The sequence below is a fragment of the Rhineura floridana genome, chromosome 13 (genome assembly GCF_030035675.1).
Source record: "Rhineura floridana isolate rRhiFlo1 chromosome 13, rRhiFlo1.hap2, whole genome shotgun sequence".
NCBI classification, from domain to species: domain Eukaryota; kingdom Metazoa; phylum Chordata; class Lepidosauria; order Squamata; family Rhineuridae; genus Rhineura; species Rhineura floridana.
In genome coordinates, this window is record NC_084492.1 from 20,513,690 (window position 1) to 20,540,895 (window position 27,206).

General features: G+C 42.1%; 1 protein-coding gene across 1 annotated transcript; it reads right to left on the bottom strand.

Annotated features, from left to right (window-relative positions):
• Positions 1-375: 375 nt before the first annotated feature.
• TK2 (thymidine kinase 2) lies at positions 376-26,427 on the bottom strand. Its single transcript, XM_061593607.1, has 10 exons — positions 26,118-26,427; positions 15,492-15,526; positions 12,427-12,501; positions 10,995-11,048; positions 9,350-9,439; positions 8,078-8,151; positions 5,547-5,635; positions 4,842-4,921; positions 3,743-3,823; positions 376-1,667 (listed from the first exon to the last, which is right to left on the bottom strand). Exons 1-10 carry the CDS (start codon positions 26,296-26,298, stop codon positions 1,572-1,574), a joined length of 855 nt encoding a protein of 284 aa, XP_061449591.1. The 5' UTR covers positions 26,299-26,427; the 3' UTR covers positions 376-1,571.
• Between the last annotated feature and the right edge of the window lie 779 nt (positions 26,428-27,206).

A 27,206-nucleotide genomic window follows, 5' to 3' on the forward strand; every position in this document is an offset into this window, starting at 1 on the left:
CAGGGGCGTAGAGAATACTGAGCTGGATGGACCAATGGTCTGACTCAGTATACGGCAGCTTTGTACGTTTCCTAGTAAGGATTCAACGTAAGTATCTGAGTGCTAACCCATTAGAAGAACTGAAAATAAGAATTTCTCTCACTGCTAATTTGCTAATCCTCTTACTTCATGTAATTTGTAAATACTGTGGCTGGAAAAAAGAGCAGTGTATTATAAATTTTAAAAAATTATAATACATATATGATTTCTCTGTTGAAACTACTTCTGTCTGACTTCCCTTCACAACCCATCCTTTTAAAAAAAAGATCTTTTGATTAAAGAAGAGCAAGACTGGAACACATAGTAACATTTCAAAGAGGCCTTCTTAGAAAGTAATCTATGGTAGCACTTTATAACAATAGCATTTCAGAACAATAAACTTTATCAATGTGTAATTATAAAAAGTGAAGACGGGGGAAAAACAGGGTGTTTTTTTTTAAAAAAAACCCTCTAGAGTCTCGTTCAACATCAAGGTACTTACTTACAAACAAACAGAGAGATGTACAGTATTACAGCCTACCCCAAAAAAACCCACAAGTATTATTCAGAAAAAGGATGTAACAGGTATATATATATATGTCTACTTCTTCCTCGGATTTTGCCAGTTTAGTCACAGAAGTTGTCTATTAGACAAACTTCCAAGCTGTGAGTTGTAGCCAGCTATTACTCAGAGTAGGCCCGTTAAAAACAACAGACCTAAGTTAGTCCTGTTCATTACCATCAGTGGGTCTACTCAAAGTATGACTCAACACTGCGATACAACCCTGTACTTTCAAAATGCCCCAAAATTCAGTGAGCACTGTGGGGAAAAGAGCTGCTTAAATTATAAACCAAGGGAGAGGTGGGGACAGAGCTCGTGCCAACAAGCTTCATTTTCTCTTTAGAACAGAGATAGGGAATCTGTGGCCCTCCAGATGTTGTTGGACTCCCAAGTCTCATCAGCCCCAGCCAGCGTGGCCAGTAATTAGGAATGACAGGAGTGGTACCACAGCAATGCCTGAAAGGGCATAGGGTACCTGTCCACACTACTTTTGTGGTGTGTGGGGGGTGTTTTCAAGAGCAGTGTGGGGATTAAGGAGATGTGGCGGCTATTCTTTCTGAGATCCAGAGCTGCATCCACAGATTCAGTTTTTCCTAGTCCTGGGCAGCAATCCAGAGGTGTGTATAAGGCAGTGATGAGAACCCTGTGGCCCTCCAAATATCTGCTGGATTACAACTCCCGTCATCCTTGACCATTGGCCATGCTTGCTGGGGCTGATGGGAGTCTAACAACATCTAAAGGCCCACTGGTTCTCCACCCGTTGGATAAAGACTCCTGTGGGCTTCTCATTTCTCCCTCAGCAGCAGCTTCTCAACCATGCTGCAAACCACCTGAGGTTTCAAAATCCCATCAGTCCACCTGCACACAAGAACACTGATGGGGCAAAGCATCAGAAGCTCAAATGTACACCCAGAGAGAACACCACACAACAATGACCTTAGAACTAGTTTCTACAAGCTGTGAAGTGTACGTAACAATGGGAAATCAGTTTCTACAGATGCTGCCTGGTGCAGAGGGTTAATATTCGGTCTTGATTCTCTTCGTATTTTTCCATCATATCCTGTAGGTCATGGTCCGCCTGAAGCACCTTTTAAAAAAAAGAAACCAGATTTTTAAAATGTATTACTCAAAAGGGCAATGTCATTGTATTAATACTAGAATTTAGTATGGATGTAAAAATGTAAGGAAGCATCTTTTGCTGTGTCAAAGAGTAAGGTGCTGTCCACCCTGAATGTTAAGCTGCTTTAGCCAAAGGAGCCAGAGATTGAACTGAGGTCCTTCTACACGCAAAGCATAGGATCTATCCAAGGAGATGGCCATTCCAGCCAAGGGAAGAAGAGCCAACATTCAAAATAACGGCTATAGAGGCAGACAACTCTGCACTCGAAAGCTTGCTCCCCAAATCCAAGTTGGATTCAGACAATCTTGATACAATCTAAGATTGCTATTTTGTTATTATCACGTGTAAGCCTGGTTTTATGAAGCGTATTTGTTTAATACATTTACATCCTGCCATTCCTCCAAGGAGTTCAAAGTGACATGCATTACCGTCGTCATGCCCTACAACAGGGATGGCTAACCTGTCATCCTCCAGATGTTGGATGTTGTTTGATCACAACTCCCATCATCCCTGACCACTGGCCACGCTAGCTGGAGCTGATGGCGCTGTAGTCTGACAACATCTGGAGAGCCACATGTTTAGCTACCCTGTGAAGTAGGTTAGGCTAACAAGAGTGATGGCCCAACACTATTGTTATATGTGAAAAATGAGTTTGTTCAATCTGTATTCCGCCTTTCCATAAAATGGTGCTCAACAATACAAATTCAAATATTTATTTATTTATTCTTACAATTATGGCCCACCTTTCCTCCAAGGAGCTCAAGGAGGCGTACATGGTTCTCCCCCTCCCCATCTGATCCTCACAACCACCCTGTGAGGAAGGTTAGGCTGAGAGGCAGGTTAGGCTGAGAGCCAGTGGCTGGCCCAAGGTCACCCAGTAGACTTCATGGCTCTGTGGGGATTCGAACCCTGGTCTCCCAAGTCATAGTCCAATACCCTAAACCGTAACACAACAAATGAAACAGCAACGACATGCAAAGGGGAAAATAAACACTGTGGTGGAGCAGGCACGAGTGGAGATTCTGCTGGGCTTGGGCCCAATGTCTCCCCCATGCCGTTCCAGAATGGGTGTAGGAAGACACGTCCAAACCTCAGCGGTTGCTGGACAGACAACATGGGAGATGGGAGGCAGGGTAGGGAGAGGGAAGCAAGTGAAGACCAAAGGATGGAAGTCTATGTTGCAAGGAGTAACAAGGACCAGGGCACGCTTGGTTTTCTGGGGCCTGGAAGAGGGGGAGGTTACAGAGCGAGAAGTCAGATTTCTAGAGCTGGAGACTGGGCACAGTGAAAGCTTTGAACTCTGCAATACGTTAGCCCTCCCCAAAAACCAAGGTTTAGGCTGGGAGATATTTAGCTCTCTCATGGATTGCCGAGACGCCAAATAAATCCCAAGAGGTGTTTTTTAAAAACACAAGACAGGTAAAATATCAATGAAAGTGTTAAAAAACACAAGCAGTTAAACACAATGTCAACATATTTACACATCAGCTTGCGGGCCAAAGGCATGTGTAAATAAAAAGGTCTTTGCCTGCCAGCGCAAGGCCTTCAAAGATGGGGTCAAGGAGCTCATGAGCCTGGGAGCAGCCACCAAGAAGGCTCTCTCTCTCTAGTTCCAATCAAACTACATCAGAACATTCAGAGAGGAAGACAGAAGGTCCTCTCCTGAGGATCTTAAAACCCAGGCAGGCTTGTAACTAAGTGAGGATTTGAGCCTAGGTCTCCACAGTACCGATCTGACACTCTTTGAACAATTCACCAAGTCTCTACAGGAATGCCATCTTCTCATGTTTATGGGGTGGGAGGGGGGCATATGCTTACGTCCAAGGTGCTGCCCACTGTGGACATCATTAGAATCTTCTTGTCCTTTCTGGAGACTCATCCCAAAGTTGGAAAAACAATGCAAGATGATCTGGGGATGCAGGACTGGCGGTGGGGGTGCTGGAATTAAACCCAAATGGAGGAAGGGGTACTTCCTTCTCCCAGTATCAATTTTAAAAACTGTTGCACCAATGGCTTAAAACAAAACATTAATATATACTTACCAGCACCGGAGAAGGAACTTTGAACAGTGTTTGTTTAATGAGCCACTCTTCATAGAGCTGATGAATAGCTGCCAAATATTCCTACCCAAAAAAAATTGGGGGGGGGGGATTTTGTTTCATTGCGGTAGATCAGGCTGAGGGGGCCAAATGCAGCCCTCCATCCTCCTCTACCTGGCCCTTAGGACTCTGCCTAGGCCACGCCCCTCCCCAGGCCACGCCCCTCACTGGCCCTCCTCTGCACCCTCCTCTAGTGATTTTACCAGGCTGGAATATGTCCTTCAACGATGATAGTACTCTTGGCTTCCCTGGAGAGAGGATAGAGAGTGGTGTGTGGCTCACCACACCCACTTTGGCCACACCAAACACTGGTCTGCTGCCTCCAGAAGGTTGCCCATGAGAGAATGTAGCTCTCGGGCTGAAAACGTTTCCCTACCCATTTGGCAGATACAAAAGACATGGGCAGGAAATCTTTTTCAACCTGAGGGCTGCATTCCCTTGTGGTTAGCCTTCCAAGGACCACATACGAGAGGTGCGGGTGCAACGCTTTTTCATTCAGTGTAGCACTGTTCATTCTCTATCTAGGCAAGAGGAGCTATTAATAATCATAATAACAATCACAATAATAACATTAAATTATTATTCAATTTACCTACTGCCAGCCCGCTCATCAGCAGGTCCCAGGGCAGGTTACAATTTAAAATTTAGTATTAATAATATACCCTATCCTCACTCTCTCTTACACACAGACACACTTATACACTTCTATACACATAGACATCCATTCACACACCCCACAATACCCCATGCCCCAGTGCTCAGCTTGAGGAAAGCCTCCCATTGGAGCCAACAGAAGGCCTTTTTTCAACTCTAACTGCTGGGCTGGGCGGGCAAGGTGAGAATGCAGTCACGTCAAGATCAGAGCCTGATGGAAAGGGGGGCGGTTAGGCTTGAATAAAACTTCCCATCTGATTCCTCCTGCACAGGCAACACACACCCTTGCCAAGGCTTCCTGTCCTTGCCACTCCTTCCCCCTGGCCAACTCCTAGCATTAAAAGGCCCACTGGGCAAATTCATTCTAAAATGGTGCAAGACTCCCTACCATAGGAATGACCTTTTCCTCTTCCCTACACCTTCGTTTGAGTCTCTTGTAACACGTCTCAGGAGAGGTCTGTAGATAAACTGTCATATTAAAAAAAAAAGTCAAACTTGTCATATTTTGAATGTTCAGCCCCAGCCTTAAAGGTTCAGAAAGGAATTATATTTCCAGCTCACTGTTCAGGAAAAAACACCAAGCCTTATCAGGTATTATTAATTAATTAAGTCTCTTAATGCCAAAATAGGCTTCTAAGCGGTTTACAGATCTACAGAATGTTCAGGATACAAATCCGTCCAAGGCAGCTCGCAGGCAGCATTAAAAAACACAAGACAAGAAGATCAACATATGTCATCAGGATCCTTCCCACAGAGCAGCTGGTATTAGAACAGCCCGGAGAGAGGGGAGCATTCACTTGGGATGTCTCCTTGGTCTTCCTCCCTCTACTGGGATCCTTCCCACAGGGTAGGTAGTAGTAGAATGGCCTTGTGGGTGGAAGGAAAGTCTATCTGGAAGAGGCTTGGAGACAGTCTTTGCCTACATCCTCTCTTTGTGCTAGAATCCTTCCAACAAGACAGTGGAAGGTAGATGGCCTGAGGGGGACTAATGTGTTGTTATCTTATATTTAAGGAGCTAAAGCACTATCATGGCCAGCCAGCTCAGAGAACAACTAGCTGTTTGGTCACAAAGCAAGCAACCCATGCGTTTTACCTATCAGGTCAACTGAAACATCCATGTTCTTTGTGATCCACTCGAACCATTCCGTTAATACAACGTAATCCACTTCAGGCATTCTCCCGCTGTAGCAAATAAGAAACAGATGAGTGAATGTACATAGCTGTGCAACTTAAATAAAAATACTTTTCAAGAGAGCTTCAGCTGTTTTACAACAGATGGTACCATTCTGAAGCTCCACACACACACAATTTGCATCTGTCTCCTTGGAAACCCATACTGTAAACCAGCTATGACTTCTATCCAAACCACAATCAAGCCCAAAATATTTCTATACAAGCTGACTGGCGTATCAAACACATTCATTGGAACGCTTTCAAGGAGCTTCTAAATAACGGGGATGAGAACATTATCTGCACCTACGTGCATTTTGAGTTTAGAAATCCAAAGGGGGGGTAGAGGTGAACCTACTCTACACTGTGGAATAATTTTAGCTTTTTGCTCCTCTTCAACTTTATCCTATCCAATTCCTTTCAAAAGCCTTAAATACGGTTTGGCTGAAAAGCTGGATTTTCTGTACTGCAGTTTGCTGTACTGAAGTCAACAAACCCAACACATACATTGCTTCATTCCTGCAGTGAAACACACAAAATCTAAAGTGGCTACTCCTCAGTGATGGTTCAAGACCATTTTGCTGCATGACGCAAACAAGATGGCACAACTCTTCCCTCCACACACACACACACACACACACACCCAAAATATCAATGTTCAGAAGCCAACTGGGCTGGTGGTTAAATCTTGGTTTATCACCAATGATGGGACAGCAGTTTTTCAAGGTGTGGGGAGCCACCTTCGCACACACAGCAATGGTCTCCAGCATCTTACTGCCTGCAGTCTGGCATACACAGCTTGAGGCAGCTGCCTCACTTTATCTATCGGCAGAGCCGGCTCTGCCATTCCCCAACTCTCTAAAGTCAATTTAAAAAATAGTAACAATGCATAGGCTCCAACCCCACCCAAGATTGTCACACTGTTTGCATATTCTATTCAACACATAAAAAGGGAGGCAAATGAATTATTTAAAAACAAAACAAAACAGCAAGTAGGTATCTTTACTTCCATACAGATCGAGACCAACACTGAACTTTTCAGATTCATTTTTTGCATAATCAAATCTGTTTCCATAAATCAGCAGAGACTGTGTAGCACAGATGCCACCTTGAGGATTAAGAAGCAGAAGACACACACTAGTTCTGAGCAGGAAACACACTGGAAATGTATCATGAGACTGACGGCAGCAGCTAGCGTGCAAATTTTGGTTACGAGTAATGGGCACAATTTTGCATGTTGTTGGTGACCGCACTGGGTGGCAGTAGACTCCAATTAAGATGTACGGGTTCTTACTATGGGGTATCCTTATACAGAATATACTAGCGGGACTTGCAACAAAACGTTGCAGTATGGAGTGCTTCTTTTCAGACTTCTAGTCAGCCAGCCATGCCTTCCACCATGATACTCCATTACATTACCCCCTCCTGTCCAGTGTTCTGGATTTTTCCCCCAACAGTCATTCTGCAGCCGCTGTTCTCACTGGGTTGGGGTTTTTTTGGAGGGAAGGAAAGTAGGTTTCCCGTTAGGGATTTTTCTCTAAAGTGTTTTGGTGCAAGCTTCTGCAAACCTTGGAGTTTCCCTGAGACTGCTGATACTTCTCTTGGGAAGGGCTGCAGCTCAGTGGTACAGCATCTGCTCTGCATGGAGAAGATCCCAGGTTCAATTCTCCAGCAGTAGAGGCTGGTCCATTTGAGCAAGTGGGGCAGTGACCTGCCACCTTCAATCTGCCCTCTTCCCAGCCCCCCAGTCCCCAAACTCTCTGCCTTCTTCCTTACAACCAGTCCAGGGGGTGGCAGCACTATCTGTCAGCTTTCTCTTCTGTAGTGTTGCCCTTATATAACTCAGCAGAGGGGAGGATAGGATAAAACTAGAATTAGTTGGTTCTACCTCTGATTGGCTCGGGATCCACCTACTGCTGGGCTCTCTGCCTTCCGCCCCACCAGCCCCAACGGACACCAGCCACCACTGATCCCTGGCATCTCCAGGTCGAGCTGGGAGAGGCTCCCTGTCTAACACCCTGGAGAGCTACTCCCAGTCAGTACTGGGCTAGATGGGCCAATGTATCTGATAAGGCAGCTTCCTACATTCCCACATGGGTACATGATGCAGTCTGAGCTGCATAGAGCAATGGCACTCAAGCCTGAACATCAGAAATATTTAGAATATGTTTTCTACATGCCACAAATCTTAAATCTAAAAAAAAAGAAATGGTCTTAGTTATCAAGAGATTTGGAAGCCCGCCTCAACTTGCATTTCATTTGACTGGCCATCTGTGTCAGCATTGTAATTGACTGTATTTACCTTACCTGTCATGCTTAAGTCAAAAACACAAAGGGCTGGATTGAGTGGATTAACACAGAACGGCAAAGATTTCAGGTGTAAAATGCAAGAGAATAAACAAAAAGCGAGGTGCTAACATTCTGAAAATGCAAGCACGAACCAAGATACTGTACCTTCGGTAAAGGTTTTCTACAAAAATGTGTTTTGCACTGTGGATTGACCTCTCCATCATTCTAATGGGCGAAATCTGCAAATTGAGATTTCAAAAGACATTTAGTAGTTTTCTTCTTCCCCCTCTCCAAGAGAGGCCTTCCTTCCCAAGGCACCTTCCACACAGTACTGATCCATAAACCATAACAAGAAACTGATTACAAAGGCCATCATAAAAGAAAAAAAAGTCATAGAATCATAAAAACCAATCATAAAAGGAACAAGATCAAGAAGCTTACTGTTTGAAATCAGCCAGCTATAGTCAGATAATACCTACAGGACCATCAAAATGTATTACTCAAAAACAATCAAATAAATGGATCTTCAGTGCCTGTTTAAAGGCTTGCAAAAAAGGAGCCAACCACACTCTCCCCAGGAGGAAGTTTCATAGAAGACCCCATCTCATACCTGCCAACCCAAATGATCATAATGACAGGAGGGCCCCTAAAGATTATCTTGAAGCACAGGCAGACTGGAATAGGTGAAGATAACTCTTCAGGTACCTTTCCTGAAAGATCACTTTACCCCTTATATATCCAACTGATCAATGTACTCTGCAGGTGACAACCTCCTGCAGATATCATCTTATCAAGAGGTCTGTTCTGCACAATATAGGAAGCAGACCTTTAGTATTGTGGCACCTACCCTTTGGAATTCCCTCCCTTTAAATATTAGACAGGCATAGTCTGTTGTCTTTTTGGCGCCTACTGAAGACCTCCCTCTTTTCAACAAGCTTTTTAAGCAGAAACCCTATCCCAGTCCGCATCTGTGTTGGAATTGTTTTTAAAGATTTTTTTAAAAAAGAAATGTTAAGGTGTTTTGTTGTAAAGATGTTGAAGTTATTTTGTTTAAGATGTTTTGTTTTTAAGAAGTTTTATAGATGTTTTTAGTGTTTTGTCATTCGTTTGCCGCCCTGGGCTCCTTCTGGGAGGAAGGGTAGGATATAAATTTAATAAATAAATAAATACGGTAGATAGTGTTTCATGGAGCAACCTACAAACTCAATTCAAGGTGCTGTTTTTAACCAGCATGGCGCCTGGGTACCTTAAAGACCTCTTTCTTGCATTTTTTTTCTTCCTGCATGTTCCATTCAACATCTGAGAGCTTACTTCAGATCCCTAAAAGAGCCATTACCAAGAGCAGGGCCTTTTTAGTGGTGGCACTCACCTTGTGGAATGCCCTTCCAAGAGAGATTTGTCAGGCCCCATAAGAAACAAATGAAGTTCAAAACATACCATTGGTTTTGTATGTTGGTCCAACATCGTGAGCTGCACGTAAGTCTGTAATGTGATCCCCCAGCGTGCTGCATCTTGGTACATTAAGCCCTGGAATAAGGAGAAGCAATATTTCCCCCTTATTTTTTATTGTATTTTCTCAGTACAGATGTTATTAACATGAAGCAAATGTCTGAAGAAATTATTACAAAATAAAATGAAGCTATATGAGAGGAAACATACACAGATCTATATTATCATGGAATTCATTATTCCAGTCATTTGACAAGTAAACATCATTTCTCAAGAGAGCTATTTGTTGCACAATTCCTTTTCTCTCTTATAGTACTAAGATTGAATAGAAAAGCAACTATCTTGATCCATCCACACCAATCCAATATGGAAGGAATTCTTGAGCTGTAACCAGTTCCAAGTCACAGAAACGTAGGAAGCTGCCTTATACCAAGTCAGACCATCAGTCCATCTAGATCAGTACTATCTCCACAGACTGCCAGCGGCTCTCCAGGTTTTCAGACAGGGGTCTCTCCAGGCCCTACCTGGAGATGCCAGGGATTGAACCTGTGACCTTCTGCGCGCAAAGCAGATGCTCTACCACAGCGCTACAGCCCTTCCGCCATGAATCCAAAATTAGATTTTTCAGATATTCAAGTAGGGCAATCTTAGGAGAATTTGGTATATCATACCCCATAACATCTTTTATTACCTCCAAAGTTCCTTGTCAAGTGCATTATTTTGTTAGCAGTTCCAGAAGATGACGCACTGGTACGGTCATTTTGTTTAGTTAGAGCAATAATTAAGGTAGGAACCCAGTATGATCTGTTCAAAATCTTCATTCCTAAACCAGGGTTCTTAAAAAAAAAGGTAAAGGTGTCCCCGCACTTGTAGTGTGAGTTGTTTCCAACTCTTAGGGTGACGTCTTGCGACGTTTACTAGGCAGACCGTATATATGGGGTGGGTTTGCCAGTTCCTTCCCCGGCCTTTCTTTACCCCCCAGCATATGCCGGGTACTCATTTTACCGACCACGGATGGATGGAAGGCTGAGTGGACCTCAACCCCTTTTACCGGAGATTCGACTTCCTCCTTCTGTTGGAATCGAACTCCGGCCGTGAGCAGTTTCAGCTGCGTTGCTGCCGCTTACCACTCTGCGCCACAGAGGGCTTGCCAGGGTTCTTAGGAGACCCCTATTTCCCTCACAGAGCTACAATGTTGTACACCGCCCAGGGAGCCATTGGCTATGGGCGGTTTATAAATGAAATTAAATAAAATTAAATAAATAAAATTCCCAGAGTTCTGTCGGAAGAGAGACTGACTAACCACTCTGGGAGCTGTAGTTCTCTGAGGGGAATAGGGGTCTCCTAGCAATTCTCAGCACCCATCACAAGCTACACTTCCCAGGATTCTTTGGGGGAAGCCATGACTTTTAAAGTGGAATAATAGTGGAATAGATGCATGGTGTGAATGTGTCTCACGTTGCTAAGGAAGCAACATTATGACAGCAGGAGGACAGTGTGCTGTATTTTGTTTTAAATCACCATTATAATCCACTTATATTTGATCAATTTGAACATGCAGTTCAGATATCAACAGAATAATTATGGGTAATTCATTATTATTATTATTATTATTATGGTTATGGTAACTTACCAGAGGGTTATGACCACGAACATTCCTCCATTTAGACACTGGTTCGGTCAACACCTGAGTATGAAATTTTAAAAATGCAAAGACCTTATTATAGAAAGACACACATTTTTGTTGCTGCTTAATTTATTCATTCTGTCTCTTCTGTGATACTGCTTTTCATTGTTTTGTTTTAATGATAGATTATTCTTGAGAAAAAATTTTGTGTGCTTGTTTTCATACTTCGTTAGGTGCTTTGAGCAACTCTTTTCATAGGGGAAAAGTGGGGCATACATTTTTATATAAATAAATATAAATAATATTGTAGTGTTCAATACAGAAAGCTTTCAACTGCCAATGCTTTAAAAAGCCTCATTTCTTTGAACAGCTTAGAGTGGGATAGGGACGCTGCAGCCTGCGGGCCAATTTTGGCCCACCAGGAGGTTCACGTTGGCCCACAAGGCCATTTTCCTCAAGCTACACCTGCCCACTCATCAACTGATGTCACTCGCAGATGGGCAGGAGGGTAGGGTTACATCCTGAGTTTGCTGCACATCTCTGACAGTTTGGTCTATGACCGTAAATAAAAATCAGTCAATCAATCAATCACATCTCTATTCAAGTAGGAAACGGGGGCACAACCAAAGCAGCAAGATTTAATCCATGATCATCAGTTGATCAGCAGGGGTTAAATCTTGCTCAGCAGGATTCCATGCAAACCCCTTCCTGATGGGGGGGGGAAGGGACCTTTGTTTTAGCAGGGGGATCCAATTCAAAACCCCTCCTGAAGGTTTTTCCTCCATTTTAGCAGGAATCACTTTCTGATTCTAAAAGGGGTTTGCATCAGAATCTCCTGAAGAAAAAAACTGTGTTTTAGCAGCGCCTTACATGGCTCTGACTTTTTTGTGCAATCTGTTGCATGACGAGTTTATGCTAGCAAACTGTTGCACTGGATTCCTCTGTTGCGCAGTATGGAAACTCACTCATCCACTAACACAAGAGCCCTGATGTTAGTGGACAAAGAATGTTGGGCACAGCCTATTGTAATAAAGTATTGTGTAAACAAATAAATCAAGTATTGTAATAAAGTAGACCACTCAAATGTAAACGCAGCCCACCCCAGCACTAGTTGACCTGCAAGCAAGTTATTGAAGGTGCTGTGTGCTGATTGCTCCCTTGATCCCTGTTGCTAGCCTAGAGGCCAAATAGGTGTGGTGAAGTATCATCAGGTGTAACTTTAGTCTGTTCTTAACATGACCTTTCAGGAAAACTAGTTCCCATCCAGTGGCATTCACCAACGTATGCAGCACAAAGAAATTGTAAGGGAAAATCTTAAACCCATTCCTAAGCACTGGACTAAACATTTAATCAGAGAATATCATCAGGGCTTTGTTCTTAGATACTTAGAGCCTGACTAAGAGGAGCAAATGTCAGCGGAAATCTCAAAATGTGTCACCTCAATGCTGGTATTCTGGGCAAAATAATCCAGGCATGTCGTTTTCCCACTTGCAATATTCCCCTCGATGCAAATCTAGTGGAGAAGGAAAATACAGCAAAGTTGCAATGCCAAATAAAACACCAACAAGTCAGATTTGTAAACAAACGTGGCACCTAAAACTTTGTGAAGTAAAAGTTGGAGGGATGTCTTTCTCCCATAAGGAGCACATGAACAACAGTGCAAAAGTAAAGACTTCCAACTTTACATTTGTACATTTCTGTACAAATCTTCATATCCATAATGGGGTGGGGGTGACGTTTAAAAAAAAGGTTAAGGAGTCACTTCAAGGTTTTTGCTTTAATTTCTCTCCTCCCATTTTAATGCACTATACAAATGTACAATTATTCAACATATACAAAATGTGTCATCCGTACTGTATAAATGCACAAATATTTGGTGCTTGCACATGTTGCGCATGGAAAATGTACTCTTTACAGTTTCACGATGGCCATAAAGAACAGGCAGAGCAATCCAAACCCCTGATCAGTCTGCACCCACTCAAAGTGTGACTGGCAGAAGCTTCCACCAGCAGAATTCCTTTTTGCCAATCTTGCTCCTTGAAATGGGATTCTTCAGAGATAAGGAAGGGACAGGCTGGCTAAGGAACTGCTGGATCCTAAGGCGATCCAGCTACCAACCATGGGACTGATCCACATCTTTCTGCTGGGCCAGCCTGGAAATAGCGCGGTGAAAATCAACAATTTTACTCTCCCACCCATCTGCCAACCAGGCCAGCGCAAGCTGTAGGGCTTCAGATGCAGTGGTGGCTCCCCTGCTCTCTGCTGCTTCTGCCCAGGAGTTAGGGTTGCAGCCTAAAATATATCTGTTACCTGCTCTCATTCTCAATGGATATGTCAGGCAAAGCTATTCATCTCCATATTCATTGTTTTATTGTATTTTTTAAAATATAAAGTGCCCTGGGGATGTGACTGAAGGGCAGCATAAAAACACCTATGAAAACAATAAATAACAAGTAAATAAAAATAAAATACAGAAGCAACTGGTCCTGTTTGCCTCTGTTCGCACATAAATCCAGCCACGTTAGGGTTATGGCTACTGGTAGTGGCACAGAAATCACAACAGTTGTGTTGCAATATCCGCAGTGCAAAAATTTGGGAGCCTCAGTGGAAGTATGAAATCCAGGGCCTTCTAAAGCATCCAATATTAAGAGAGGCCAGGTGTGAAACCAAACCTCATGTTAAAGACATGGGTGCCAGACATGGTACCACGATGAACAGTGAATTGTAACGTTGGTGGACCGTAAGCATATTTGCTCAGAACTAGGGCTGAAATCCCTTGTACAATTACTTGGGATTAAGTCTCATTGCACTTAGGGGGACTTACCCCACTGAGTTCAGTATGCATAGGAACCTGCGCCCTTTCAAAGGTTGTTGGACTCCAACTCTCATCTGCCCCAGTCAGCATAGCCCATTATCAGGAATGATGGGAGTTGTAGTCCAACAATATCTAGAGGGCCACAAGTCCCCCTCCCCTACCATAGGATTTCAGTCTTACAGAGCAATTCTTTGCATATGTAGGAGGGGGCGTAGCTCAGTGGTAGGGCATCTGCTTTGCATGCAGAATGCCCCAGGTTCAATCCCCAGCATCTCCAGGTAGGGCTGGGAGAGAATTAAGTATGAAACCCTGGAGAGCCGCTGATAGTCATTATAGACAACACTGAGCTAAATGGACCAATGGTCTGACTCAATATAAGGCAGCTTCCTGTGTATACTCAGAAGCAAGGCCTACTGGGTTCAATGGTACTTACTCGCAGGTGAACATATACAGGATTGCAGCCTTGAAGTTTCCAAACATACTGAAATGTTTCTTTCTTCCAACATAATCAGCCACGCATGGCTGTTTTTAAACGTTTATGACAATTATTTCCCCCCAATTGATATTCTCAATCTGTGAATGACAAATGTTTTTACCTTCCCCCGACCCAAAAAAAGGTCAATGAAAATCTACAGTATCACCAACTTTTATAGACTGTAGAAACAAGTGTAGATTGCGCCATCCTCATCACACAGCACAATCCTATACATTGTTACTTGGAAGTAAGTCCCAATGTGTTTAGCTGGGCTAACTCCCAATTGAATTTATATAGGGTTGTTTTCTCTACTGTTTTTTTTTTTTTTACTTCAGCAAAATCTTAGGGCCACCCCTCCAATCCTGCTAACACCTTCTTGTGTGTGGATAGTGGTGTTTTTGCTGCACAGGGGTCAGCGCTCAGAGAACAAGTTTCCTATTGATATGCAACAAAAATACATAATCCAGGCTAGCAATCCCGCATGATTTCATATAATCTTTTACGCATGCACAGTATTGTATTTTTTTTTTACACTTGTGGTTAAAGGATAGTTGAGGATTTCATATCCTTTTCCAAAATGCATCAAAATAGGAAGCGATACGCACAGTACGTAGGGTTGATGTTGTGTATGGGACATGGAAAAGAGCCTGGAGCCCTAGTTCAGAGTCTGAACCAGAATTTCAAGAGAGGCCCTCATATAAGCCCTGCCCTCTCACCACCTTTGTGTCCCCAGGTATAAAATGGAGATACTTACACTAATCCACCTTATACTTGATTTTTACTCTGTGTGTGTAGCCCTTCAAAACCCTCCCCTTACATAACAGACAACTGCCACCGCTATTGTCTTTTTGGCACCTGCTGAAGACTTTCCTCTTTCAACAAACCTTCTAAGTGGAGGATTTTTTTTAACCCAGTCAGTATCTCTACTGGATTTGAAATTGTCCTTATACATGCAGTTGTTTTAATTGTTTGCATACGTGCAAATCTGCATACGTTTTTATTGTATTGTGAAATCACTTTGAGATGTTTTATAGGAAATTATTCATAAATGAAATAAACAACAACAGGAAAAATTATTTCCCTCCCTTAAAAAGCCAAATTGGCACTTCAGCATCCAGGAGTGCAAGACTTGTGATTACTGTCTTCCTATGCATTATGCAACAATCTCAAATACTGTTCATTTCGCCTTTATTTGGGGAAGTCTCATACTTACAATTGTCTTCTCTCTTCCATTTGGCAGGTGCTTATCTAAAAAAATACAACTAATTAGGAAGTTTCTCAAGAGTAACTAACCTTGACAATAAATTTAAATCTTAACAATACTCGAAATCAAGAGACAGGGTGATATAGTGGTTAGAACAGCAGTTCTTAACTTGGGGTCCATGGATGGGTTTCAGGGTGTCCGTGAACCAGGCACACAAAAAAAGATTCTTTAAATTCAATTTGTATGCAAATTGTGTGTATGTTTTTTCGGTGCATTTTTCTGGGGAGGAAGTCCATAGCTTTCATCAGTTTCTCAAAGGTTAAGAACGACTGGGTTATAGTGTCTGTCTAGAACAGGAAAGACTCTGGTTCACATCATCAGACAGCCACAAAGCTTACTGGGTGCCTTTGGGCTAACCTATCTCCGCCTAACCTATCTCACAGGGCTGTAATGATAAAATGCAGGGGAGAATCATGTGCACCTTGAGCTTCTTGGAGGAAAAGAGCAGGATAAAAACATGATAAATAAAACAACTGAAATCATTCCCTCTATTTCCGATAATCAGGCTGCAAGGCCCATTGCTTATGTAGTCAACATACCTGAAAGACTATCTTACTCCTTATATACCCAGTCAGTCACTGCATTCTGCAGGTGAGGGCCTCCTGCAAATCCATCTCACCAGAAGATCCGTTCCGCACAACATAGGAAGCGGACCTTTAGTGTTGTGGCACCAACAATTTGGAATTCCCTCTCCTTAAATATTAGACAGGTGCCATCTCTGTTAACTTTTTGGCACCTACTGAAGACCTTTCTTTTTCAACAAGCCTTTTAAGTAGAGACCTTATACCAGTCTGCGTCTGTACTGGAATTGCTTTTTAAGGTGTTTTTAAAGTTGTTTTTTAAAGACATTTTTAAGATGTTTTTATTTTTAAAATGTTTAGTTTTTGAGATGATTTAAGATGTTTTTAGTGTTTTATTTTGCCACCCTGGGCTCCTTCTGGGAGGAAGGTGGGATAAAAACTTAATAAATAAATAAATAAAATAAGGCACAGTTCATGCACAGAAAGGAAGTATCAGCAGGCTGCAGGGGGGGACCTCAAGGTCTGCAGTAGTACAAAATAATAATAATAATAAATTTAATTTTTGTGTCGCCTATCTGGCCGAAGCCACTCTAGGCAACGTACACATTAAAATGCAGTAAAATACAATATAATACAAAATAAAATACAATGCAGTCAACACTAATGTAGCAGTATAAAACCATGTAGGGCAATCAATAACAATTATAAAACAATCACAGAAAAATTAGCCCACCCCGGAGATCCCAAAGGCCTGTCCAAAGAGCCAAGTTTTCAAGGCTCGGCGAAATGTATCCAGGGAAGGGGCATGGCGAAGATCGAATGGGAGGGAGTTCCAGAGAGTGGGGGCCGCCACTGAAAATGCCCTCTCTCTAGTCCCACCAACCTAGCTGTTTTTGTTGGTGGGACTGAGAGAAGGCCCTGTGTGGCTGATCTAGTCGGGCGGCTTAATTGGTGAATGAATGAATGAATTTTAATAATACAGCCAAAAGCCATTCTTACACAACAACACATAATAAAATATTATCAGAATCAACAATTAATTCAAATTATTAAAATATATAGATTCAGTTAAAAACGTTAAACAGTTTGATTATTGGATAGATAATTCACTATTGTTTTTCTGGTTTGGATAGCGCCCGCAGTGAATTTGGCGACTGCAAATGTCACCTCTGGTAAAAGATCATTTAATAGATAATCTGCATAAAAAACGTGGGTCCTTCCTGGAAGGGGTCGTAAAATTGGTGCAATGAATTGGCTCCTCAAGTCCTTATATGTGCAACGAAGAAGAACATGCTCGTTAGTTTCAGGTTCTCGAATATCACATGAGCATAATCTCTCTGAATAGGGAGTTTTATTATATCTGCCAGTGAGGATTGCAGATGGTAAGATGTTAAGGCGCATTAAAGTAAAAGCTCTGCGATAATTTGGAAGCTCTAGGGTCGACAGATATGTCATTAACGTACAGAACTTAGGGTTATGTCTCTGCTTCCTAATGAGAAGTAAATGGGTCTGGAAGTCGATGTCTTTCAGCCTTTGCTTAACTAGCTGACTAGCAGATTCAAAATTCAATTGTAATATATAGGAAGGAGAGAGCCCTAAACTTAATAATTTTTCGTGGATTAATGTCACCCACAAGGAATGGTGATTATCAGAGAGAATAAGGGGGGCCAGCCCTAAAGGGTTAAAGCTCAGCTTCAACCAGTATGCTATTCTCAACTTCCATATGTACGATTCTATGGATTGAAGACCACACTCCAATCTTAAAATGTGATTGGGTACACAGGTGGGCACTCCTAGTATTGCTCTTAAAAAGGAGTTTTGGATAGCTTCCAGTTTTGTGAAATTCATAAATGTACTAATCTGGGCTCCATATGTAAATTGGGCGACTATTTTGGCCAGGAAGACCTTAATTGCTGGGGGGACTGATTGGCCTCCTTTAGTATGATAGAAGGATAATAGTGATTTTATTGTACGTCTAGCATTTAGCAAACTGGAATTTATATGCTGTTGTTGGGAACCTGATGATTGGAAAATAATTCCCAAATATCTAATGGTATTAACCTGATCTATGGGCCGATTGTCAATCCTCCAGACATGTTTAATCTTTTTTTTGGTGAAAACTAAAACTTTTGTTTTTTGGAGGTTAATTATTAGGTCTTCCTCAAGACAAAAAGATGTTAAAGTTGCCAATAGTCTTTTAAGGCCTATGGGCATTTGTGATAGCAGGAGTATATCGTCTGCATATAATAAACATGGTCTGGGAGTATGGGCCAGCATCGGGGGATGCGATGTAATTTGAGCAATATTGGATATTATGGCGTTTATGTAAATGTTGAATAATAGGGGAGCAAGGATGCATCCCTGTTTGACACCCTTGGAAGTTTGAATTCGTTTTGTTAGGTGGCCTTTGTTGTTACAACGAATTTGTAAAGAAGTATTTTGATATAGCCCTTGTATCAACATTAATAGACGCCTGTCGATTCCCAAATTTTGTAATTTTAACCAGAGTCTTGTTCTTGAAATTGAATCGAAGGCCGCTTTTAGGTCCACAAAGGCCGTATATAGGGCTTTTCCATTAGTATTACTATATTTAGAAATCAAATGCTGCAAAACCAAAGCATGATCACCAGGAGAACGTCCGGTGCGGAAACCTGCTTGCTCTGGTGCTAGGATGTCCATCTGGATGTCCCAGTCTGAAAGTTTCCTATATAAATAAGTAGCATATATCTTACTTATTATATTTAGGAGACTTATTGGTCTATAATTTGCTGGGTCTAAGTGGGATCCTTTTTTATAGATGGGGATTATTATTGCAGCTCCCCAGCCCTCGGGGATGATCATAGAGGAGTTAATGTTGGTAAACAGGGCGGCCAAAAGGGGGGCCCACCAATTAGCATTCAATTTGAAGACCTCCGGGGGAATATTGTCAGGCCCTGGTGCCTTGTTTAATTTGAGGGAGGCTATAAGATCCAGGGTTTCTTCAGTAGTAACAGGAGGCCATGTAGGGAGTTCAATAGATGTGTCAGGGAGGCTCTTAAATTTGGGCATATTGCTTTGAAATAGAGTGGCATAGTACTTTTCCCATTCAGCTGGAGGAATGGCGCAATCAAGTTTAAAATTAGATTTGGGCCATTGTTGGGATATTATATGCCAAAATTGAGTGGAGTCTTTTAATTTAGACGCCTGAATAAGGCTTTGCCATGTTTGTCTCATTTCTAAGTTCTTTTTTGTTTTAATTAGATGCTTAAAGCTTTTTCTAGCTTCTCGAAATTTTTCAAGATAGCCGGATGATCCATGCAGCTTATATGCTTGGTGTATTAGTTTAAGTTGTTTCTTACTTTTGAGACATTCAAGATCGAACCAGGTTTTTTTCCTATATCTATCTCTGCATAAGGTTGCAGGTAAGGGCCTCTTAAGAAGATCTTGGATATTTGTTATCAGCTGATATAGGTAATGATAAGATGAAGTGCCAGCTGGGGTTGAAAGGAATTGGTTCTTAATGTTCATTAATTCTGAAGAATTTAAACTAACGGAAATTTCCTTCTGAAGTTTTGGAATCCACTTAATTCTGGCTGGGCGTATTTCCACTTCATTGGCATCAAATGTGTGTGTAATCAAAAAAGGGGATTCTTTGAAACCATGGAGCGTGAGGACCATTGGAAAATGATCGCTTTCAGGTCGAGCCATTACATTACAACAATCAACTAGAGTAAAGCATTCTTGAGAAACAAAGATCATATCTATCGCAGAGGCTCCGTTTGTCGTTACATACGTTAGCTCACCCTCTAGGTCACCATTAGAGTGGCCATTTAAGAGAGTCAAATTTAGCTTCACAGACAGATGTATTAGATATATTCCGGCTTGGTTTATACCCTTGTCCTTAGATTGTCTCGTGGGGATGTTTAATAGGCCATCCAACTCAGGAGGTTCTAGGGAAAATTTGGTATATAAGGCCTTATCTGAGGAACCCATTCTAGCGTTGAAGTCACCTGCTAGTATTATCATGGCTTCAGGATGGAATTCTATCAGGTTTATCATGTAATTTTCCAAGTTCATAAATTGATTTTTAGTTAGTTGTTTATCTTTGCTAGGTGGAATGTAGACGTTTACAATTAAGTAAGTTAGATGTGGGAGTTTTAGTAATATTGCTGTTGCTAAGCCCAAAAGAGGGTTCAAAGCCTCAGCTTCCGTTTGTAGCCTAGTAGTAACTAGAATACCTATTCCACCTTTGGCCCTTCCTCCCTTCATGCTCGGCTGGGCTTCCAAAGTAAATGGCGTAAAACCATCTAAGTACATTTCATCTAAAGACCAGGATTCTTGAATTAAAATGATGTCAAATTTATGTAAAAAATCCTTGACTGTTGGCAACTGGATTTTGTTTGGCCAACCCGCGATATTCCACGAGACCAATGTCAAATTCCAATTTGAAATAGATGTTCTTATTCAATTATCAGAAGTACAGTGTTGGTTAGAGATACTAGTGCATCTAGGGGAAAATGTCTCAACTAGGTCAATCTTTGTAGGCTGATTATTAACATAATTTAAAGTATTAGGACCAAATTTGGTTTGATTGATTTGGTCATGATTACTATGGACATTGACAATATCCTTATAGGGGTTATTTGATATTTGGTTCTTTAAAGTCGATAGCAAGAGTTCAAGTTTTAAAACTATCTCTTTTTTTGAGTCTTCTGCCAGGGATGAGAAAGAGTCAATTAGTAATAGCTCTTCTGGGATGAAATTCTCAGTGATACGATTTAATATATCCCGTGTTTCTCGAATGGTTGATGAAGTCTGGTGGAGACTTTTCGGGGGGATATCAAATTTAGCTTTAGGTTGTATCTCCTGGCAATCATTAGATTCGGATTTATTCAGCAGAGCAGAACCAGACCTGCTGGACTTATTTGATAGCAGACATATAGGAGGAGCCATGTTTGTGAACACTCTAAAAATTTCAACATTATAATCCAGAAAAGTCTGTCTTTTACTGTAAATGCGCTTCGTTATGATGTCATCACGAAATGTTATCAGAGCTCTGGCAGATACATGATTGTAAAAAAGGTATTCAATAGAGGAAATCTGATGTATGCTTAGGGTCCCGGGAATTATGACTTCCAAAGTGTCACATAGATGTTGCTTGCGGTCTTGTTGGTTTAACACGCCCCAAGGTTTTGGGTAGTTTATTATAGCTAGTGTATTTCTTTTCAGGACTATATTCCATCTATTGTGGTCTGCAATCTGTGGGGCATCATGATTCTTAACAATTTGGGACTTCGTAAGTTGGTCACAATCAATCTCAAGGAGGTGAGATGTCTTTGGAGTGACATTATCTATGTTGTTTGGATGGACAGTTTTTGTTGGACTTTTTTGAAGTATCTGCTGATTTTCAGTGCTTGCTACCTTAAATATTTCATTTTTATTTTTTTTATTTTTTTTTCTCTTCCTTTACCTCTTTTGTTCTTTTCCTTTGGGTTTTGGTGGATCCAAGATTTTATAAAGTTTGTTGAAATTCAGGGAACTAGTACGATGTGGATTTGCTGTCTTCTGATTTTTGGTTTTTCTCATTTGCTTGTTTTTGCAGGATTTTTTTACTCTTCTGGAAGTTCCTTTTGAAGACACTAGATGGTGATGTTGTGCTTCCCTTGTTTGTGTAGTTTTAGATGATGTAATCAGAGTTACTTCTTCTTTGTTTATTGTAACACCTTTCCCTTGCAATAATTCAGCTTCTGCTTTATTTGCTATAGTCACTCTTCCTTGTAATAGCTCAGTTAAAGTGGTAAGTATCAGATTTGATTCAGCTACAAAATCTGCAATTTGGATTAGCATTTGCGTAGTTGTTTGATACCAATTTTCATTTAAAGGAGAAGAGATCATTACAGGTGGCTGAAGATTTTCTGCGTCTTGATGGTAAGAGGAGTCAGCTACATACGATAGGTTGAATAAGTCGTCTCGATGTGAGGATTCAAGGGAAGGCATAGAAAATGAGTCATTAGGGAGAGAGTCAACCAGCATATTTCTTAAGTCCTTCATTTTGACCTGCGAAGCAACCTCCGTGGCTTGAGCAAGTTCTTGAGCCAAATTCAAAGTCCCTTCTTTCATATCTTCAGCCAGTGGCAGACAAGTAGAGTTGGAAAGAGTCCAATCATGACTGCGAACCGGAGTTTCCTGCTGATATCTTATTGGCATGGCAGGACGAGAGTCTATGTTAGGACGGCAGAAGGTTGTTATTTTTGTCTGTCTTATCTGCCTCCCTGAAGGTAAAGATGAGTCATCAAGTGGGGGTAGACCCAATTCTCTGTAACTTTTTCTCGTTAGGACCCTATTTATGCAGAGTGGCTATAGCTTAATATAGACTTTCTATAGGTCCTCTTTATGTTATCTTGTTCAGATTTCTTTTCGTTCTAATAGTCCTATTAAGCTTTAAGTAAGAGAACAGAATTGGAGAGCAAACTTACAGAAGTCAGCTTGCAGCGGCCATCTTTTCAGCAATCGGCTTAATTGGTGGTACTGGAGGTGCTCCTTCAGGTAAACTGGACCGAAACCGTATAGGGGGTACCCTAAAAGAGAGGGACTCCCAGGACAGCCAAGTGGAGACTGAGTAGGCTCAGGGGACTCAGGAAACTGATTATTGGAGAAAAGAAATAAAAACCTAGGAAGGAATGGAATGGAGTGTCTTGAACTGAAGCACTCCAAGCTGCAACAGTTTGTTGAAGGTCCCACTTGCAACATTCCTCATTCAATTTACATTATACATTGCAATGCTTGGAGCAACATGCAACAACTACGTATCACTGGCCAGTGAACAATACTTGTAAGGACTGATTAACAACTTAGGCCTATTTTGCACGGAGAAAAGAAAGTACAGTCAGGTGCAAGACCTCTAGCATCAAAGCAACGCTGCAAGTCATAGTCTGAAAGCAGCACAGGCACAACAGGTTCAGCTGCAGTCGCAAGGTCCTCCACAGATCGGATGCTGACAGACAGAAAGGTTGCAGCACAGGAAGGATGTGGGAAAGGCAACACTGTGTAGAACGCTATCAACAGGACAAAGACTCCCATTGTACCAGAGTAACACTATGTGTGCCCATAAGACATTGTCAAAGTTACAGACTAAAGAGAACCCATGCTGTTGATTAACAGATGATTCAGACATGAAGGGAGACTACTACTCTTCAGAGTTAAATAAAACCTCCATGTTCCAAAGCAGTATGTCTCCAAATGCCACTTGCTGGGGAACAACAGTTGGAGATGGCAATTTGCCTTTACTCCCTGCTTCCGGTCTTCCCAGAATCATCCAATTGGCCACCATGGGGAATTGGATGCTGGACTAGCAAGACAGGCCTTTAGGGCGATTCAGCCGAGCAGTTCTTAAATCCCACCCGCACCTTCCATGTAAAGTAGTATTATACCACTTTCATAGTCATGGCTTCCCCCCAAGCATCCTGGAATTGTAGTTTGTTAAGAGTGCTGAGAGTTATTAGGAGCTACTTCACAGAGCTACAACTCCTAGAGTGGATTAACAATCAATCCCTCTTCCCAGGAAACTCTAGGAGTTGTAGCTCGGTGAGAGGAATAGTCTTGGCAACTCTAAGCACACTTTAAAAACTACAGTTCCCAAGATTCTTTGGGGGAAGCCATGACTGTTTAAAGTGGTATCATAGTGCTTTAAATGTATGGTGCAGATGGGATCTTCATGTACACAGTACAGTCCTTTATTGGTGTTGCATCTCCGCTGTTTATTATCTTTCCACTCACAGAAAGGGGGGCGTGGTAAACTTTCAGGATCAGTTATTTTCCATGCCCATCCTATAGTGGTACAGGCCCATGAGAGGACTGTACCAAAGGTCTACCTACAGCTGAAATTTAATCATATTTCACACCTGTTGTGGGGCCCAGCCAAGGTCCCTTGGAGGTGTAGTTCTATGACAAGTTTGGCCAGCCTCCACAAGCGCGGAAACTGGTTTAAATTTCTGAATCTTCAGCAGATAAAGCAGCTACATTCTGATAACGGTACAATTCCCAAGTTCCCAGGCCGTTAAAGTCAAGTGCTGGTACAGCCACAAAATCTTGAGAAGTTCTCCTATGCTTCAGCTGTCACAAGAGACACAACCCAAAGAGAATGCTGCTGGACAGTAAAAGTAAACCTCTATTGGTGTAATTATCTTATGATTATTTACATAAGGAAAATCATGAAAGGCAGTTGAAGTAAATACATAAGATGAATGTAATGCAATGTAATATGTTGGAGATTGTATTAGATTTTTTCTCGGTCAATCCTGTATGAGGGAGGGGGTGGTAAAGGATAAATGAAGGTTAGCGGTTGAATTGGAAATGTTATTGACATGCCTTGTTTAGTTTTTGATACTCTATAATAAAGACATTAAAAAAAAAGCTGTCACAAGCACCAGTACAGTTCTGCACAAGCTTCCTCTATAAATCTTAAATGGACAAGATCTGCTCGAGGACAGATGCCAGAGGGGATAGTGGAGAAGAGCTGGTCTTCACTCCATGACCAAATTCCAGAGTAGATATACAGCCAAGGAGTGACTGAGGCCTACAGTTGCATTCCAGTTCAGGACTTTACAGAAGCAACCCCAGCTAAGAAGGACTAATCACACGCCTGCTGAAAAATTCTCTAGTGGGCTCCATCCCTTTCTTACTAGTTCTAGATGCGACTTAAAACAATAGGTTGTAGGCATATGATTATTCTATATCCCCTCTGATTGCTAAATCAATCTGTGGTTCCCCCCCCCGTTTAGGTAAGGAGGAGGGGAGACAGAAATGGCCCGAGGTTTATAAAAGAAGCCTCCTCATTTGCTTCAAGTCATCGTCATTATAACACCAGGGATTATTCTAATGTGCAGCCAGATGCATTTTGTGCACTGTTAAAAAATATGCACATTTTTGTGCAGCTGGGAATATGGGATTTAATAAGGAGCTAGGTAGTTTTTAAGAAAACGTAAGAAAAGATAGAAAGAAATAGAAAATGAAAATAAGTATTGGTTCCTTTAAAACCTTCGTAACTTTATATTAACAGTATATTATTGGAATAATTACTTGACTAGTTTGGGGGCAAGCAGTGCACTGGCTGCTTGTGCAGTTGAGAAAAGCTTAGAATAAACCCTGTATGACACTACCAGAATAAAAACTTATACGGCATAGCCTCTGTGGTTTTTCTTACATATAGACATAGAACAGTTGGGAAGTCATGAGTCTATATATATATACACATTTATTAATTTAAAAGGATTTGTATACCACTTAAAAGTAAATAAAGCCTCTAAGCAGTGTGTCCCATGGGCTGCATTCAACAAAGTCCTAAGAGTTGACAAACTGAAATTAATGTACCTAAGTTGGTCATGTCCATCCACTGCAGTGGGACTAGCATTAAATACCTCATGACCCTGCCACCCCCAGAATTGACTGTGTGTTAGATAATATATCTCATCATGTAACATAAGATCAAAATTGGGGGGGGGGAGCGCAAAGAAGAAATTTCAAATACTGTATTGTGAAAGCCAGAACCAACGGTAACTACTCCGTATCAGCAGAATCAGAAATAAAACCCACTGAGCTCAACAAAGCTCACTTTCAGGTAAGCGTGCACAGAGCTTGCCGCTTGTATCTACCAGTTTTGACACCCACTCAGAAATATGTCTCACTATGCTCATCAAGGCTTACTCATGAGTAAGCGCATTAAGAGGTAGAGATTACCAGCACAGTCCTACCCGTGTCTACCCAGGAGCCCCAAACTTCCACCAGACTTGCTCTCACGTGAGCATGCAACGGGCTCGCAAGCCTAAGGCTGAAATCCAATACGTGTCTACTCAGAAGTAAGCTCTACTGGGTTCAATGTGACTTACTCCTACGTAAGTGTGTACCGGATTGCAGCCTTAGTCAAGGGCGATTTACAAATGATGCTTTTAGGGGCTGTTACTGCTTGCATTTTCCAAACCAGCAAAGCAAGGCTTTTGGCGAATAACGAGCAACTACTTAAGGTTTTGGGGGTTTTTTTAAAGACACGCAGGGAGATAAAGTAGGAGCCGAGACCTACAGGAGGCGTCTTGAGAAGGACCAGTCATGCAGCGGGAACGGCGGTTTCTTTGCAGAGGCGGCTCAAGCTTTGTGGGCCGGGCCTTCCAACTACAGAAGCCGGAGGAGGAGACAGGCCGAATCCCTCGAGCGCACCGGAAACCTAGAAAGGGCGGGTGGCAGAGCGATTGCAACAACCACATCGCCCATGCCAGGACGCAGCTCTTGCAGAAGGATGCGACGTGCAAGCCGAGAAATTCAGCGTTGACTTCCTTCCGCCCCGCGGGCCGCTGGCGATGTTCTGCTTCCTGTGCGAGCCTATCGCGTCTCCGCTCGCGCCACCGACGCAAGCGAAAGCTTTGCAAAGCGGGAGACTTAAAGGCGCAGCAGGGCTTTTTCGCCGTTGTGATTTCCTTCCCCCCCTCCCCGAAAAAAAATTACATCCGACACCCTTTCAAAAGAAGGTCGATTCCTCTGTCAGAGGAATGCATCTAACTGCATTGGCTAGGGCTGCAATCCTGTGCAGGCCTCCCCGGGAATAAGCTCCACAGAACACAAGAGTGCTTTTACTTCGGATCAAATACATAAAAACAGGCTCTATGAGCACCTTGGATTCCCTCTCCACACTGAAATTTGTTTCCATATGTGCACGTTGTTAAACGGAATAAATGGAAATTCCGGCCCATAATAAGTTAAGTTTAATTGATGTGGGGCGTGCAAACATCACTTTTAGTGGCACCCAACCCAAGAGTGAAAACTTGGTGCTTGTCAAGGGTGCTGGGAATTGTAGCCCTATGAGGGATACACTACGGTTACCAGGACTCTTTCAGGGAATCCATGTGCTTTAAATTGTCCTTTATTATTTATTTGTTTGATTTATATCCTGCCCTTTCTCCCAGTAGGAGCCCAGGGTAGCAACACACAGCTTTACGCACATGGCACACAAGAGACTTTACAGTCTTCTCTGAAAATGGCTGTTTCTGTTATATTTACAGATATTCTGGCTGCATTCTGGGGCAAACTTGCAGCAAGAGCCATTGAACACCATGGGCGTACTTCTGAGCAAACATGCAAAGCTGAAAATGTGAGGACTGGATCCACAAAGTGGGGC

What these genes read in the sequence shown, in the direction of transcription:
- TK2 (XM_061593607.1), bottom strand. Translation starts at nt 26,298, where the DNA reads ATGTGGTTGTTGCAATCGCTCTGCCACCCGCCCTTTCTAGGTTTCCGG. An exon ending in ACCAACATACAAAACCAATG is followed by an intron (nt 8,152 to 9,349) that starts GTATGTTTTGAA and finishes CTCAATTTGCAG; the next exon opens with ATTTCGCCCATTAGAATGAT. An exon ending in TGTTTCAGTTGACCTGATAG is followed by an intron (nt 4,922 to 5,546) that starts GTAAAACGCATG and finishes TTAATATGACAG; the next exon opens with TTTATCTACAGACCTCTCCT.